General features: G+C 35.2%; 2 protein-coding genes across 2 annotated transcripts; one reads left to right on the top strand and one right to left on the bottom strand.

Moving 5' to 3' along the window:
• Window positions 1–1,946: 1,946 nt before the first annotated feature.
• Window positions 1,947–13,063, top strand: r (rudimentary). Its single transcript, XM_053769786.2, has 11 exons — window positions 1,947–2,082; window positions 3,606–3,726; window positions 3,971–4,112; window positions 4,612–4,885; window positions 5,006–5,322; window positions 5,432–8,573; window positions 8,677–8,781; window positions 8,870–9,118; window positions 9,263–11,029; window positions 11,117–11,500; window positions 12,140–13,063. The coding sequence occupies exons 2-11, from the start codon at window positions 3,609–3,611 to the stop codon at window positions 12,344–12,346; spliced, it is 6,705 nt and encodes a 2,234-aa protein (XP_053625761.1). The 5' UTR covers window positions 1,947–2,082; window positions 3,606–3,608; the 3' UTR covers window positions 12,347–13,063.
• LOC128683825 (uncharacterized protein) lies at window positions 12,934–17,775 on the bottom strand. Its single transcript, XM_053769787.2, has 4 exons — window positions 17,305–17,775; window positions 16,139–16,428; window positions 14,125–15,998; window positions 12,934–13,551 (listed from the first exon to the last, which is right to left on the bottom strand). The coding sequence occupies exons 1-4, from the start codon at window positions 17,625–17,627 to the stop codon at window positions 13,072–13,074; spliced, it is 2,967 nt and encodes a 988-aa protein (XP_053625762.1). The 5' UTR covers window positions 17,628–17,775; the 3' UTR covers window positions 12,934–13,071.
• Window positions 17,776–18,054: the final 279 nt, after the last annotated feature.

Raw genomic sequence — 18,054 nt, 5'->3', positions numbered from 1 at the left:
TGATGTTTATCAAAGCTACAAACTCATTCAAACATTGTTGATCCCTATTATGCCAGAAGGGCTTACCAGTTTTTAAATATAAATTTATGTATAATATTTTATCAGTAATATTGTACTTACCTACCTATTTTTTGTAAAAAACTAGAATATATGTATGTTCATGAATAGCTAGCTAAATAAACGTATCAGACATGTATTTTTTCATATTTATCTTTTTATACCATTCTAAAATTAGCAATTAAATTTTGCAATTAGCTTTAGCTAATTGCACAATCTCTTATAGATCAACATCACTTGCATTGAAATACATGTAAGTTATAATATTAACAAAAATGCAACGATAACAAAATAAAAAACCATGTGATATAATAATGAACGGATTTAAAATTATATAATTGTTAAAAACTACAGATTTAAAGTCTAAACAACAGATAAGAATGTCTTGCGAATTTTTTGATAAACCCGACAAAATTAGAATAGACACTACCTATTTAATTATCAGGTATTAAGTATTAATTTATCAATGTGCTACTTTCACGGTAGATACTCTATTTCATTTCGATCTTCTCCTATTTATTGTAAAATAAAACAATGTGAAAAGCTTAAAAGTCTACAGAAAGGTGTGAATATCCCCACATGCAACAAATAGGAACAAATAACATAGACTACAAAATACCCATTATCTATAACCCTCGGGAAACGTAAGCGAAGCCGCGAGCAAAAGATTCATTACAAAAGTGATAACTAAATATGCGTTTGACGTGCGATATCGCTAGAAGGGGACTGCCTGACTGGCTTGATGGTAGACAAAATGGTTTGAATTTGAACAGTGTGAGTGAATCAAACTTATGCCAGCTCATGTGGTATGAGTGAAAACACGAACTACAATGATTAACCGGCTAAAACATTGGTTTTCACTTTTTTAATATAGCTTAGTGAAACAAAATAAAACTAACTTATTTAACCTACACACTACATTAGTTAGTGTAAGTAACCCTATAAATTGAATAGGTTATGAAATCAAATAATAGTTCTTCGTTGAATATACCAAAGTTTTTAGCTGGATAATAGTGGGCGACTGTCAACCAAGATAAGAAATAGTGGGGGGCCGGGCTGGTCTTGTCAAGTATGCTTTGAAGGAACTAAACCCAGGCACTGACAGTGCGCCTAACTACAACTAAAATAAAGCTCACATCAATATCATCCGACTTATACGATTTATACATTCATTCTTATATATGATCCTAAAGAAAGAAAGAAAGAAAGAAAGAAAGAAAGAAAGAAAGAAAGAAAGAAAAGCTATATTAAGCAAAAAACGTTAGTTATAACATATTACAATTTACATGTGTAGTAAGGGCCTGTTTCACCGCTTGCCGATGAATATTGGATATTATTACCAAATATTGAATAGAGCTAACTGACCAATTACTTGGCCAAGGCAGATTTATCTAGTAATTGGTTTATCTGTCAGATAATTGTGAAAGGCCATAATATAAGTATTCTAATTATCCAAGTACGTACATAAATTACATATCTAAAAATACAGTATCTACTTATGTAAGTAATTTAAGAACATTGTTCTTCCAGTCAATTCTTGTCTTGTCCTTTAATTGATCCAGGTACTTATTTCCTTTTTGGCTTTTCTATTGTTAGTCTATTTGCCCCTCATTTAAGCATACATACAATACATCGCACAAGGTATTTCCACGTATCGTTTCCAAAACTTTTGATTGCAATAATTATTTTTCTTTTACACGTTTTAGTACTACTGCGTTTATCTTTATTTTTAGTTACTATTATATGTACCTATATAGGTACCGTTTCATTTAAAATTACCTGACATATTATTCTTTTGAAGTTCAAAACTTGTTCCGCTTGTTCTATAACAAATAACGTTTCGGTTATCTTGTGTTCAGTTGCGTCATTGTCTGGCCGTGAATGGCCAAGTGGAATGTTTTGTTCATGTCGTATCGTACCGCAGCGAGACTGTGGGCCTGTCGTTGTGGGAACCTCGACAGCTCCGGACCGTTCTTAGCGGTCGCGGAAAAAAACACGTGGCCGGCACGCGGGGTTACTATATAAGTGAGTACTTAATGTTTATTACTAGGGTCAAAACAATTGTGACGGCAGCCAATTATCAAGTAGGTACTTTTATGTTTGTTTTATTGGTGGGTATTTAACTTAACATGTTTCTGATTGCGGTGATTTGTGACTCGACAGACGACACTGATCACTCTGAGCCGAGCGTTACATTTGATGTTATACAATACTCACTTTGTATACAACTTGATGCAAGTGAAATTAGGATAACTAAGTACTTATTTTTTTGTTACATAGTAAATATTGTCGAATAAATATATTTTTTTAATTACTGTAACTAAATAGGTAACTTAAATCTTATGGCTAGCAGGACACGCGGCAGCATCTTGCGTCCATCCAGACTAATTTTTGACCGGTCATTTTTATATACTTGTTCTAATGATAACGCCTTGGTTGCATTATCCCGCTCCTCAATATATATTTTTTGCGACAAAATGACATCTAATAATTATGTACTTATTAAGTATATGTCACTTTTTCGAAAAAAAATATATTTCATGTATGAAGTGAGTAGGTGTATACTTCCCATTATCTTTTATCAGTTAGCGCGTTTGCTGGCACGAATAGGCAAATGAACTACAATGAACTCTCGACCTAGACATTGCTCACATCCAACACAGTCAAGGATTTAACACCTATTCATATGACTTTATTGAGACAGACAAATTGGAAGATCGATGATGCGGGATCTTTTACTGTCTATCCTTAGATTAGAGATTATAAATTCTGTGTAACTATCGTGGAATTATTGTTCACTATAGGTACTCACTATACTTTGGTTGGATTTGTTTATTAAGTAGGTTACGTAACCATAGAATCACAGGATTAATCTGTGTAGACGTGTTGTTTTTTAAACAGTTTTTCCGTAACAAGTTTAGTTCGAAATGAACAGCTTAACAGTGAAATGTAAAATTTTTTGTTCATCGGTACATAGTTACCGGTCGATTAATAGTTGCTTGACCTGGATATGGAAAGTCGAAATTTTATATTCATAAAAAAATACTTTGAGGTAGTTGTTAGTATTACCGGTTACTAAATATTGAACATTAGGGTTGGTCTTTATTTCAGTATGTACCACATCAATTATTTTAGATTAAATAGGTGTTCATGTAAGAAACGAATACAGTATATATTCTAATTTGGTTATGTGATTTCTCGGAATCTAGAAGATCATAATGAATTTCAGCTCAAGAAATTTTCTTTTTTTTTCGTGGCAATATTCAATCAGAATTTATGTACCTTCTGGTGATATATTTACTTCAAAAGTATATTTTACCACAAAAGGACTAAATTTTTTTTTGTTAAGCTTGTTTGGATTATAGATGGCGAACTTTCAGTTGCATATAAGAAAATAAAAACCAGTCCCATAGGAATTTCTTAATAAAAAGTAGTCAATTTTATCTAAATACGTCTTAGATTTTATTTGAGATGCAGTAAAACATACCCTCGGAAACTGGCTTTATAATATACCAAGTTTATGTTATATTTGCATTTTCTTTCTACAGAAAATGTCCAAGGAAGATTTGACAAGCGAAATAGGACCGCCGTGCAGCCTGGTGCTGTCGGACGGTTCAGTCTACTCTGGCAGAAGCTTTGGAGCTCAAGTGCCTTCTGAAGGAGAAGTAGGTTAGTATCAGTAGAAAAATAATATTGTGGAAATAGCTTAATGTGTTGGAAAATTACTTGTAATAACATTTTTTAAAATAAAAAATACAATTAAAATTATAAAGAGATAAAAATATGAGAAATATCGGAGGATATAGGGAGTTCTTGTCGGGTACAAGATCTCCGTAATTATGTGATTTCAACAGCCTAACCTTTATGTATGGTAAGTAAAGTTTGAAATTAATTTAATAACTATTTTGAACAGTATTTCAGACTGGCATGGTTGGCTATCCGGAATCATTGACAGATCCATCATATCACGCGCAACTGTTGGTATTAACATACCCTCTTATTGGAAACTATGGTGTACCCGACGAAGAAGACCGCGATGAACACGGGATACCCAAGTGAGTACCTGTCTAGTTTCGATTTATTTCATCTTTGTCTACTCCCTCTCTCATTTGGCGTATCCTTGGTTTCATTCGAGACGCATGGAAGCCCGAGTTGGGCGTAAAAAAGAAACTCAAACTTTGCAATTAGCCGTTTGCTTAAACGTCAAACCTTCTTGGGAAAGCAATTATTGCCTATCTGCTGCCAAGGTTACGTGTCCTTTAGTCGCTTCGAATGATAGCCATGGGATATGGAGTGGTCTACTATATGGGCAGTACCATAGGCCACATTCTACACATGTAAATTAAATATGCATAACTTCTTTTGTATTCATTTGACGCTATCTAGCGTGTTAATATGGGTTTCCCTAGGATTAGACACTGCGGATGCTATTTTTGCCCTAAGCATCGACATGGAGAAGTACAGAGGAAGAAAACGCCTCCTAGCTTTCTGCACCCAGTTGCAGTTGTACGTTGTATCACTCAGCCACATATTATTTTTTTCTCATAATTTCAGATGGTTCGAATCAAACCGTATTTGGGCAGCAGGTTTAATAGTAGGGGAAATCAGTACAAAAGCTTGTCATTGGCGAGCAAAATGTTCGCTCGGATCTTGGCTGTCTTCCCGAGGAGTCCCAGGTGTTTGCGACATAGATACGAGGGCATTGACCATTCGTCTTAGAGAAGGAGTTACTCTCGGTCGCATAGTTCAGGGCGTGCCACCATTTGGGCCCCTTCCGCCTCTCTCAGACCCAAATTCAAGAAATTTAGTTGCTGAAGTGTCTACAGAGGTAATTTTAGATACATTTGGATTTACTTAATCATTTTTTACTTTTAGTACTAGTGAATAATTGGCTAATTATCTACTAATATAAAATGAATATCTTAATTAAGTAATTGCATTTTTTCAGGAAACAAGAATCTATAATCCTAAGGGTGAAATTACTATTGTAGCTGTAGATTGTGGTTTAAAATATAATCAAATAAGATGCTTAATAAAAAGAAACGCAAAAGTTATTTTGGTGCCTTGGGATCACAAATTGGAACCAAACAACTACGATGGGCTATTCATCAGTAATGGTCCTGGTGATCCTATCGTTTGTAAGAAAGTTGTTGATAACTTAAAAGAAGTTATTAAGAGCGGAAATAATGTTAAACCTATATTTGGAATTTGTCTGGGACATCAGTTACTGTCAACAGCTGCCGGTTGCAAAACCTACAAAACAAAGTAAGTTTTAAAATATACCACTCAATAAAAAATAGGTTTAATTAAGTACAATAGCTATATATATATATTTTGTTCCTTTGTAATAAACATTACATTAATACAATTACAGGTATGGCAACCGTGGACATAACTTACCATGCACACATAGTGGAACCGGAAGATGTTTCATGACATCACAAAATCATGGATTTGCTGTTGATACGGATTCAATACCTTCAGATTGGAAAATATTATTTACAAATGAAAACGATAAAACAAATGAAGGAATTATACATAAAACTGCTCCATTTTTCAGCGTTCAATTTCATCCAGAACACACTGCTGGTCCCACTGATTTAGAATGTTTGTTCGACATATTTGTTGATAGCGTAAAATACTTTAAAAATAAGAAACCAGTCGTCATAGATGAACTAATCACAAATAAATTACATATTGTGCCTTCTATACAGGAACGCCCTAAGAAGGTTTTGATTCTTGGTTCTGGAGGATTGTCTATAGGACAAGCTGGCGAGTTTGATTACTCGGGATCTCAAGGTGTAAAAGCATTGCAAGAAGAGAGAATACAAACCGTATTAATAAATCCCAATATTGCCACTGTTCAGACTTCTAAAGGTCTGGCAGATAAAGTTTACTTTTTACCTATTACTCCTGATTACGTAGAACAGGTAATAAAAGCGGAGAGACCAACAGGAGTTCTATTGACATTTGGAGGACAGACTGCTTTAAATTGTGGAGTTGAGTTAGAAAAGTCAGGAGTTTTTCAAAAATATAATGTAACTGTTTTGGGGACACCAATAAAGTCGATAGTGGAAACCGAAGACAGAAAAATTTTTGCAGAAAAAATTCAAGATATAGGAGAACAAGTAGCACCAAGTGCAGCAGTTACTTCAATAGAAGAAGCTCTTGCGGCTGCGAATCAAATAGGCTATCCAGTAATGGCACGTTCGGCATTTTCTTTAGGAGGATTAGGATCAGGTTTCGCAAACAATGAAGATGAATTAAAAACACTTGCACATCAAGCTCTCTCTTATTCTGATCAGCTCATAATTGACAAATCATTGAAAGGTTGGAAAGAAGTAGAATATGAAGTTGTTCGGGATGCTTATGATAATTGTATCACAGTGTGTAATATGGAAAATGTTGACCCTCTTGGTATCCATACAGGTGAATCTATTGTTGTTGCTCCAAGTCAAACACTATCTAACAGAGAATATTATATGTTACGCAATACAGCCCTTAAAGTTATAAGACATTTTGGTATTGTAGGGGAATGCAATATTCAATATGCTCTTAATCCTAATTCGGAAGAGTTTTACATTATTGAAGTAAATGCACGTCTATCACGCAGTTCAGCATTGGCTAGTAAAGCTACTGGATACCCGTTGGCTTACGTAGCTGCTAAACTATCATTAGGAATTCCATTACCTGTGATAAAAAATTCAGTAACAGGTGAAACCACAGCTTGTTTTGAACCAAGTTTAGACTATTGTGTAGTCAAAATTCCCAGATGGGATTTAGCCAAATTTAATAGAGTTAGCACAAAAATTGGAAGTTCAATGAAAAGTGTTGGGGAAGTAATGTCAATTGGTAGAAGTTTCGAAGAAGCTTTTCAAAAAGCTTTAAGGATGGTTGATGAGAATGTTAATGGATTTGATCCGAATATTAAAAAAGTTAATGAAGATGAACTCCGCGAACCAACAGACAAGCGTATGTTTGTATTAGCAGCTGCTTTATATGAGGGGTACAGTTTAGAAAAATTATATGCATTAACAAAAATCGATAAGTGGTTCCTTGCTAAATTTAAAAATATTATTGCATATTACACAACTCTTCAAGCTGTCGATAGCAACACAATTACGTCAGAAATATTGAAAAAGGCGAAAAAAATTGGATTTTCAGATAAACAAATAGCGGCAACCATAAAAAGTACAGAAGTTGCCGTGAGAAAATTACGAGAAGAATTTGGCATAACTCCTTATGTAAAACAAATTGACACTGTTGCGGCTGAATGGCCAGCATCCACAAATTATTTATATTTAACGTACAATGGAACTGCACACGATTTGCATTTTCCCGGTGATTACACTATGGTTTTAGGGTCAGGAGTTTATAGAATAGGAAGTTCTGTTGAATTCGATTGGTGTGCCGTAGGTTGTTTAAGAGAAGTGCGAAATCAAGGCAAAAAGACAATAATGGTAAATTATAATCCTGAAACAGTTAGTACTGATTACGACATGAGTGACCGGCTATACTTCGAAGAAATATCTTTTGAAATTGTCATGGACATCTACAACATTGAAAAGCCTAGTGGAATAATTTTGTCAATGGGAGGACAGTTACCAAATAATATTGCTATGGACCTTCATCGCCAGCAAGCTGTTATATTGGGTACTTCGCCTGACATGATAGATAATGCAGAAAATAGATTTAAATTTTCAAGAATGTTGGATCGAAAGGGTATTCTTCAACCCAGATGGAAAGAACTCACTGATCTTGAATCTGCTACTCAATTTTGCGATGAAGTTGGTTATCCATGTTTGGTACGACCCTCTTATGTTCTGAGTGGTGCAGCAATGAATGTTGCACATTCAAATCAGGAGCTAGAAACGTATCTTAAATCAGCCAGCTTAGTTAGCAAAGATCATCCCGTGGTGATATCTAAATTTATAATGGATGCAAAAGAAATAGATGTTGATGTGGTAGCCTCTGATGGTATTATATATTGCATGGCTGTTTCCGAACATGTTGAAAATGCTGGTGTACATTCTGGTGATGCAACATTGGTCACTCCACCACAAGATATTAATGAACAAACTCTAGAAAAGATCAAGGAAATATCCAGCATCATAGCTGAAACCCTGGATGTTACTGGGCCGTTTAATATGCAACTAATAGCCAAAGATAATGAATTAAAAGTTATAGAATGTAACGTCAGGGTTTCCAGATCGTTTCCATTTGTATCCAAAACCTTAGATCACGATTTCGTAGCGATGGCTACTAAATTAATTCTTGGCGTACCAGTAGAACCAATTGATGTCATGTCTGGCTGTGGAAAAGTAGGTGTAAAAGTACCACAATTTTCATTCTCTAGACTGTCAGGAGCAGATGTTACTCTTGGAGTGGAAATGGCATCGACTGGTGAAGTAGCGTGCTTTGGTGAAAATCGCTATGAAGCCTATTTAAAGTCATTAATGAGTACAGGTTTCAAAATACCCGAAAAAGCTATTCTGTTGTCAGTGGGAACATTCAAGGTATTTATTGATTTTAGATTTTAATAAATACACAATTTGTTAATATGTCGTTATTAATAACAAATTGTGTATTTATTAAAATCTATTACGTCATTTTTTTCAGCACAAAATTGAACTTCTGCCAAGCGTACGAGCTTTACAGAGAATGGGATACAAATTATATGCTAGTATGGGTACTGGTGATTTTTATACGGAACATGGAATTGAGGTAAGTCAATAATATTAATGAGCACCATAACAAATTGACAAAAACAAAAAACTGCTAGTTTATTTTGTTTATTTTTTATACTTTTCAGATTGAAAGTGTTCAATGGACATTTGATCACATCGGTGACCCAGAAGATGCAAGAGCAGATGGTGAACTAATGCACTTGGCAGATTTTATGGCACGTAGACAACTAGACTTGGTGATAAATTTGCCCATGCGCGGAGGAGCTCGCCGTGTGTCGTCATTCAGTACTCATGGATATCGTACACGTCGCCTGGCAGTAGATTATGCAGTCCCCTTGGTGACAGATGTAAAGTGTGCTAAACTACTCGTAAAGGTAACAGACTTGGTTCTTCTTTTTCACCTCTTCACCATATCCCATACTGTCATGAACTTAACATAATATTTATAAGTTTTATTTATAGTATATTTAGGAATTCACAGACGATTATAGTATAATTTAACCACATTCTTATTTTAGGCTATGCAACAGTGTGGTGGAGTACCTCTCATGAAAACACACACAGATTGTATGACCTCGCGCAACATCATAAAGTTACCAGGTTTCATTGACGTGCACGTTCATGTTCGCGAACCCGGTGCGACCTACAAAGAAGATTTCAGTTCTTGTACTGCAGCTGCTCTCGCTGGTGGAGTCACCATGATATGCGGCATGCCTAATACTAATCCGTCAGTTATTGACCGCACTGCCTTTGAATATGTTTCGGCACTAGCACGTGTTAGTGCACGTTGTGACTATGCTCTGTATGTTGGTGCTTCGTCAAACAACTTTGACGCAATAAGTGAATTATCACCACAGGCAGCGTCTTTAAAAATGTATCTTAATCAAACGTTTACTACATTAACTCTAGACGATATGACAGTGTGGCAGAAGCATTTACAAAACTGGCCGAAGAAAATTCCAGTTTGTGTTCATGCAGAACGAGAAAAGACTGGTGCTATTATTTTAATGGCGTCACTTTTAGATCGACCTATACATATCTGCCATTTGGCACGTAAGGAAGAGATTTTAATAGTGAAGGCTGCTAAGGAAAAAGGTCTAAAAGTGACATGTGAAGTCTGCCCTCATCACTTGTTTTTGAGCACAGCAGACACTGATCGTATTGGAAAAGGACGCGCTGAAGTACGACCTGTATTGTGTAGTCCTGAAGATCAAGCAGAATTATGGAGAAATATGGATGTCATTGATATTTTTGCAACTGATCATGCACCCCATTCAGTAGATGAAAAAAATTCAGAAAAGCCACCACCTGGATTTCCAGGCTTGGAGACAATTTTGCCATTATTATTAAATGCAGTACATGAGGGTCATTTAACAATGGAAGATCTTATTAATAAATTTCATAGAAATCCTCGAAAGATATTTAATCTGCCAGAACAACCTAATACTTACGTAGAAGTGGATATGGATTACGAATGGACTATTCCTTCCGCAATGGAATTTACTAAATCCAAATGGACACCTTTTGCTGGCATGCAAGTATGTGGTGCCATTCATCGAGTGACGTTGCGTGGCGAAATAGCGTATGTCGAGGGCCAAATTCTTGTACCTCCAGGTTTCGGACAGAATGTTCGAGAATGGCCTGCACCAAAAAAACAAACATTTCCCGTATATTCCATTGAAAAGGTTGAGAAAGAATTAAGTCGCCCAAATTCTGCCCTAGATTTACATCTGTCCGGTGAGTTAAGTCGTCTTAGTGATTTTGATGTAGATCAAATTGAATCCAAACCAGAAGCTCAAAATAAATTGAACGTCCATTTTAATGAAATGGCTGCATTAAGAAGTATGTCTCCATTACCTTCGCAAAGTGTGATTCGCCAAAGATGCGATAGTACTTCAAATTACAATCCCATCCAAACAGCTCATCCTCACCGTCAACGTAGTGATTTATTCGGAAAAAGTATCTTAACAGTTGATTCTTTTAACAAAGAAACTCTCAATGATATATTCAATCTAGCCCAATTCATGAAAACAAATGTCTCTAAAAGCCGTTTGGTAGATGACATTTTACGAGGAAAAGTCATGGCTTCAATTTTCTATGAAGTTAGCACACGAACTAGCTGCAGTTTCGCAGCTGCTATGCAGAGGCTTGGTGGTTCAGTAATACATACTGATGCCACAAGCTCGTCCGCCAAGAAAGGTGAAACACTTGAAGACAGTGTAGCTGTAATGGCTAGTTACTCAGATGTGGTTGTCCTAAGACATCCAGAACCTGGTGCAGCAGCGGTAAGTTAGAACTCAAGTCAGTACTCACCAATAATGTAATTGATTTTAGTGAAGTACATTTATTTTAAACTTTCATTATTTTTTCAGAAAGCTTCTCGGCATTGTAGGAAACCTATCATTAATGCAGGTGATGGTATTGGTGAACATCCTACACAAGCATTACTCGATATTTTTACAATAAGAGAAGAGATTGGTACTGTGAATGGCCTTACTATAACAATGGTAGGAGATTTGAAGAACGGGCGCACAGTTCATTCCCTTGCTCGGCTCCTCACTTTATATCAGGTTCAGCTACAATACGTCAGTCCTCCGGGTCTAGGAATGCCCAAGCATATAATGGAATATATTGCAGACAAAGGCATAACACAACGAGTATATGAACGCCTAGAAGATGTTTTGGCTGATACTCATGTCCTTTACATGACCAGAATTCAACGAGAAAGATTTGAAAGTCAAGAAGAATATGAAAAAGTAAGTGTTAAAAAGTAAAAGTTAATTGATTTAATTAGATATATTTTTAACCCTCGACAAAAGTAATTGTAATAGCAATGTTTTAGTGTAAAGTAAATACAGTTATGAAAGTGATTATTTAGGTATATATAGACTAGATTTTGCCCGCGGCTTCGCCCGCATGAATTTCATAGTAAAATCTCGGTCATTTTTTAATCGCATATTCTGTAAGACTAGGAAACACATGTTCAAATTCGTATTTTTGCTCATTTTTAGTTAAATTTCCTGTTTCCCGCTGCCTTCCATGTCCCCGTACCGTTTCTTACATATTATCCCATCACCTTAGAGATGCAATTTTCATATATTATTATTATATTTTCTTCTTCTTCCTCTTAAGTTATTATCACTTCAAAAATAATGAAGAGGATGTTTACCAATTTTCAGGTTTTTATTTTGAAAATTGTATTAAGTGCCATACAATCATTCACCCCCTTTTGAAGGGATTGAGGTACCTACATGCCAAATTTTAGCTTATATATACAGACCAGATATACTGGCAGACTGACTGTGTACAGCCGAAATTACTGGGCGTAAGAAGCTAAAATTCTTTTTCAATTGTTTTGTTTATTAGTTATTTATAGGTACCTACTTATATTGCAGGCACGCGGTTTATTGATAGTAACGCCACAATTGATGACACGGGCGCGCCGCCGCATGGTGGTCATGCATCCACTTCCTCGCGTGGACGAAATCTCTCCAGAGTTTGACTCGGACCCCAGGGCCGCTTACTTCAGGCAAGCAGAGTACGGCATGTATGTGCGGATGGCACTTCTTGCCATGGTAGCTGGAGTTAACCCTCTTATTTAAATGTCCATTTCCTGTGCCATATTTCTAAAAACTTATCAAAACTACTGTTGAAATACATCGTACAAAAATTACACATATAAAACACATTTACGTACTAAACCCAACTTTTTGTAAACACCAGCCACATTTCTGGAACATGTTTGTTTTTGTTCATAAAGTCATTGTCACCAGTAGATTTTTTAAACTATAAATAGAATAAAATAAATATATTTTTATTGGAAAAAGCGAAAAATATACTAACAAAATAAAATCATTAAAGGCACGAAGCGGATGTAAATCGTGTGATCTTACGTAATTTTCTTTGAAATAATATTAGTTAAAAACTTATTAAATATATACAAAACAAACCATACTGTAAAAAGTTTTATCTACTGTATTATGATGTTAGAGACTGATGCCTTTACGTTTCCGGAAATGAAACTATTTTAGTAAATATTTATTTTTATTTTTGATGTTATCTATACTATTCCAACAATATATTGATAAACCGTTAGATATTTATGTAACCTTAATACTTATGTACACGAAATATTATATACCTGTTCAATTCAGAAATTGTATAATTTTGATAAAATGATTCTAGATAGAAACTTATTTACAGAAACGTTTTGTGGAGTGTATCTTCTTATTTACACACATTTACAAAAATATAACAAGATAAATAAGAGATTCTTGTGTTATTTATTACGAAAAAATAAAATTATATAACCAAGTTTACATTAGTGTTATAATTTCGATTCTTCTACCTCGTTATGAATTTCACTAAACGTGACAGTCCCATTCTTTTTTTGTTCTTCAACGTGTACATCGGCAAAAGTGAAAGGCGATATGCCTGGAATATCACTGGGAGAGTTGCTTGCTGTACTGTCGAACCGAGGCCGATTTTTGCGGACTACTTTACGCATAGGTCTCTCCGAATTACTTTCTGCCCTGGGTGGCAGCTTATAGCCACCTTGCTTTGCCAATTTTCTTTGACAATCAGCTAATTTATCCCGTATCACCTCTAGATATTCATTGGCTGTGATATCACCAGCCGGCTCGTCAATCAACAGCAAACAGAGCCTATGCGCTTGCTCTAAGTAAATAATAGCTTGTCCAATGGCTTCGAATTTTTCACTGGAGCGTGCCATCGCAATAAAGTGGGGGATAAATAGTTCCAAGACTAGTCGACGACGTTCGACGTCCATTTTTGCAGGTAGTTTAAACTGTAAAATATATATAATGTATAAATTAACAGCTGTACACAAGTACTCCATTTAAAAAAATATGTGCTTAGTATATGTACCTAATGTGAATGTATGAAAATTATAAATTGCTCAATATAACGCAAAATTCTTTAATATATAATAAAGTTTGATTAAAATAAACTTTTTATCCCGAAATTCTTACGGGAGAGAAGCACCGTGGCGCAGTAAAAGTTATTCAGTCTGATGAGCATTTATACTATTTGTTGAGGTATAAAAATCGAAGATCTTTTCATCGTTTGATGTGGAAACAGAATATCAAATAAACCAGCTACATTGTAATGGCAAAAGTTGTTCAGCATTATAAGTAATTTAACTTATTTCATAGTCACACGTGGTGAAGGCGATAACATTTTAAGCCTAATTTTCTACAAAGACGGATCATTTTGATAAAATCCATAACTAAGTAACAAATATCCTCACTTTCGTATTTTTAATTAACTGGAGTCAAAGAGCCCACGCGAACGAAGTCGCGGGTATCAGCTAGTATACATATAAATGGAATAAAGTACCTAATAATATAAATTAGCTTACGTTAGGATTGAGTTCTTTCTCTCTCGAAGTAGCTGCCTTCTGCTTGTTACTGGACATGGCTTTTCTTTTAGCTTCGAGTCTTCTCTGTTTCTCCTTTTTCCAGCGATAATTTTTATCGAACATTTTGGCTTTGTCCCAAAAATTAAATGAGTTTTCACTTTCACTATCTGAGGAATCATCGTAATTCGGCGCTGGTAATGGCAAACTAGGATTAACAATTCGAAGAGGATTCTTACAGGTTAATATCTCGTAAAGTTTGTTAATATTAAATTTTGGGTAAAAATCACGTTTATTGTATTTCAGTTTGCTAAGGGCATACAAAATGTGGGCCACTGGTGCTTCTATTACATCTGCTACTTTTCGTTGGAGCTTAAGCAAGAGAGGTTTTGGGATACTTTTAAACTCATTACAGCTATTCATAAAGTAATTTGGAAATCTACTCTGACCAAAACGAACATAAAATGTTTGTAGAAATGTTCTCAACGATTCCCCTAATCTATCTTCTGGCCATTTGGCAAAGTTATCTTCGCATTGCCAAAACAAATGATTTTTAAAATGGCTGGCATCTATGCCAACTTTAGAAGTCTCGTTTTCCATAAACGTTTTATGTAAAGTTAACGCAAACAAGTAACAGCGCACATGAGAGTGAGCTAAACATTTTTCTAAATAACGCTCTGCAGCCGGAAATATTACTTTCCATTGTAATTTTTGATCTTGATTTAAACCTCGCTTTGGTCTAAAACCCACAGGAATAAGAAAGCAACCCAATTCGATAGTCTTATGAACCATTTGTTTAGTAGGCCATTGATAACTAAAATTTGTTCTAGGATTTTGAATAATTTTTCTCTCTCGTATGATGAATTGGTTTGCTGAATTTGGCCAGGCTGCCACAATAGCTGGATATATTTCGCATCCAAAAGCACGTCCATTTTTCAAAGCATTACAATAAATACTAGCACCTTGTGTTAAAGCATTTCTTATAGATTCTTGAGTTAATCCTAAACTAGTACCTACGTTGGTTATAAAAATATCTACAAAATTCCTCATAAACTCCAAAGAATTTAAATAGTATTGGGTTTCGTATAAGTTCTGCGTCTGAACAGTGTTTGGTGGCAATTCATCTTCATCTTCATTGTCATCATCAAAGTCAAAACGCACATCTAAAGATGTCCAACATTCTTCGGGAAGGACGCCAGAATTAAAAGACGTCGACTTCATACTAAGTTCGATTTTCTTTGGTGTTGTTGACTGAGTTATAGTTGAATATCCATAATCAGATTCTGATTCACTTAATTCTGTTTGCCGACTACCTGTATTGGATCTATAGCCTGATGTTTCAGTATCCTCTGATATTACATCAACTAGAAAATTTGTATTTTTCATTTCCTTTACGGGACCACTTAATCTTCTTGTATAGTTTTTTAGAATAGATTTTCTAGGTTTATCGTATTCGTTAAACACTTCTTTCTGTTCTTCAAAATTCACATTTTGTTCTTTATTCATACTTTTGTTTTCTAGTAAAGTCGAATTTGTATTTCTAAAGTCATTAAGATGAGAAATATTACTCTTTTGTACTTGATAGCTCATTTGTTTTATTGGGCCACTAGCTCTTCTTCCTAATAATTCTGTATCTTTGTTAACGAAAACATCATATTCTTTTACAAATGTATCTTTTGAATTTGTATCGTCCAATCTCTTTTTAATTTTTTCCAGTAACTCATGACCTTTTGTAGACTCGGATATATCATCTGATACAACAGATTCCTTCTCGGAATCAGTGTAGATACTATCGTCATCATTATCATGAGCTATTACTTCTGGCTCTTTCATATTCATGCTCTTTAATATTTCCAATTTTTGCAAATTGACAAAACCTGTAACCAAAACCAAAGGCAAAAAATTAAGACAAATAAAAAGTGTTGAAGGATTAAGTAATTTATGGAACGAGACACAGACTGTAATCTAAAGATAATATTGTGAATATTTAGTGTGTTACATTCTTGATTACATTTACCTGGTTCTTTAGTATCTTTAATACATAGCTTGTAGAAGGGCGCATCCAGAACAGTACTGTAGTCTGAAGTATCACCAGGCTCACTCGCTTCTACATTGTCATAGATAATGAAGAGCTTGGGTGCCACTAGAGGTTCAATCTTCTCTCTAGATCGTTCGTATCGCACATGCTCAAATACACATTCTTGAAGACGGTCGGCAAAGAACACGTGTTTATGATGCTGAACCATATCATCGTTAATAGCGTGTTCACGATCTCCAATGGGATTATTCTTGATGTGATTCAGTTCACTAAAAAAACAATATTTACTTTTGTAAGGATTACATTATAATCCTAATTAAGATACTTAATCATGAAATCGGCAAATCAAAGAAATAGATTAATGGATTGGAATTAATCCATCGGATTATTAGCCTCTTAATACAATTTAAATTCATTGGATATCTCCATATACCACGTTTGTACCATGTGAGTTGTTGAATGGACTCTTAAACACATTAATTATGATAACAGTAAATCATAAAGAAGTCACCGCAACAACATTCTAGCGATAAGTTGGATAAGTAGATTTGTTTTGCTTTATCAATTAATACCCGTTCATTACGTTTTATCGTTTGCATCGGTATCTTTGCATTACTAGAGGGTTATATTACAGAGAATTAGCTTCAATAAACTTAAATAATGGGATTGCTTAATAATGTTGGAGGATTCGGAAATCTCCTCTATAGATAAAAATGTACCTCCCCTATGAAGATTCTCACTCAAAATTCGTACAATACATGCAAGGTGTATGCGTGGCGTCCTTGTGAATATTTGCATAGTTTTTCTACAACCCTACAAGGACCACATCTATTAGATAACTATTTATTAGACATGGAAATTTGAGTAATGAATATTTAAAATCTGTAATTGCATCTATCTAAGTAAACATTAACAACATTTTTTATGATAAGTGCAATGCCTTCAACTAAATAAATTGATATCCTATCGGGGAATCACATGGCTATCTGGTTCGTAATTCTTGAGGTAATATCCCTGTTGTATATCTTGGCAAGGCAAATATTTGATTTATTTTTCGATTACTAGATTTCAGATAAGATATTCCTTAAGTAATTAAATTTATTTAAACACATACAAATGAAACAAATCTTCTTCACCTTCCTCACCTTTCGTAATTGTTGAAGAACTGTATCGAAAGAAGAATATTATTCAATAAGAATGCATCAGAATCGTAATGAAGCTGGTACCGCATCAGGTCCAAAGCCTCGTCGTCGTAGGAGCGCAGCGCGGGCGTGGCAGTCACCACAGACGCGGTCGCCGGCGCCGTCAAACCCACAGGCTTCACCGGACCTTCCACCATTCCTATTCTCTTATTCAAGGGATTCGCTTTTATCCGCTTCTTTTCCTCTCTCTTTATCTCTTTATGCCTCTCCCTCTCGAAAAATTTATCCATCTCTTTTTGAGACTTCTTTGATTTTACGTTACCCATTGTTATGATGGAACGGCTGAACGACCTTCAAAACAATTTCAGTGTATTTTTTATGACTCACTATCCATACACATTTTTGTTAATCGCATCACAAAATTATTGTCTTGAAGCACTAGTCTTTGTTCAAAGTACTGTTGGATGGACTGCACAAAAGTCACTGCATAAATATTTCCAAGACGGACTTAGTCTTTCTCCTTATCGAAGTACAATGATTAATATTTGTGATATCGACCGCATTAAATTGATTTGTTACGAACATAAGTTGCTTTCGACGAATAAGAATTGTAATTATGAAGTCATGGGAATCGAGTGTGTCATGCTCACTCAAATGGTCAATCTGGTGGTGGCGTCGTGGGCCGGGTCGTGAGGTTCCCTCTATTATGGTTGAGCTACGCGATGGCTGTCCCATGCGTCAACTCGTGAACGG

The sequence above is a fragment of the Plodia interpunctella genome, chromosome 3 (genome assembly GCF_027563975.2).
Source record: "Plodia interpunctella isolate USDA-ARS_2022_Savannah chromosome 3, ilPloInte3.2, whole genome shotgun sequence".
In the NCBI taxonomy this organism is placed as follows: Eukaryota; Metazoa; Arthropoda; class Insecta; order Lepidoptera; family Pyralidae; genus Plodia; species Plodia interpunctella.
This window is presented reverse-complemented; position numbering and strand designations above follow the sequence as displayed.

Excerpts from the sequence above, each read along its gene's own strand:
- r (XM_053769786.2), top strand. The coding sequence starts at position 3,609 with ATGTCCAAGGAAGATTTGACAAGCGAAATAGGACCGCCGTGCAGCCTG. Across the intron at positions 4,113-4,611 it reads GATGAACACGGGATACCCAA|ATGGTTCGAATCAAACCGTA; the intron begins GTGAGTACCTGT and ends TCATAATTTCAG. Across the intron at positions 11,030-11,116 it reads CAGAACCTGGTGCAGCAGCG|AAAGCTTCTCGGCATTGTAG; the intron begins GTAAGTTAGAAC and ends TTATTTTTTCAG.
- LOC128683825 (XM_053769787.2), bottom strand. The coding sequence starts at position 17,627 with ATGGGTAACGTAAAATCAAAGAAGTCTCAAAAAGAGATGGATAAATTT. Across the intron at positions 16,429-17,304 it reads TTCTTCAACAATTACGAAAG|TGAACTGAATCACATCAAGA; the intron begins GTGAGGAAGGTG and ends TTGTTTTTTTAG. Across the intron at positions 13,552-14,124 it reads AGAAAGAACTCAATCCTAAC|TTTAAACTACCTGCAAAAAT; the intron begins GTAAGCTAATTT and ends TATATTTTACAG.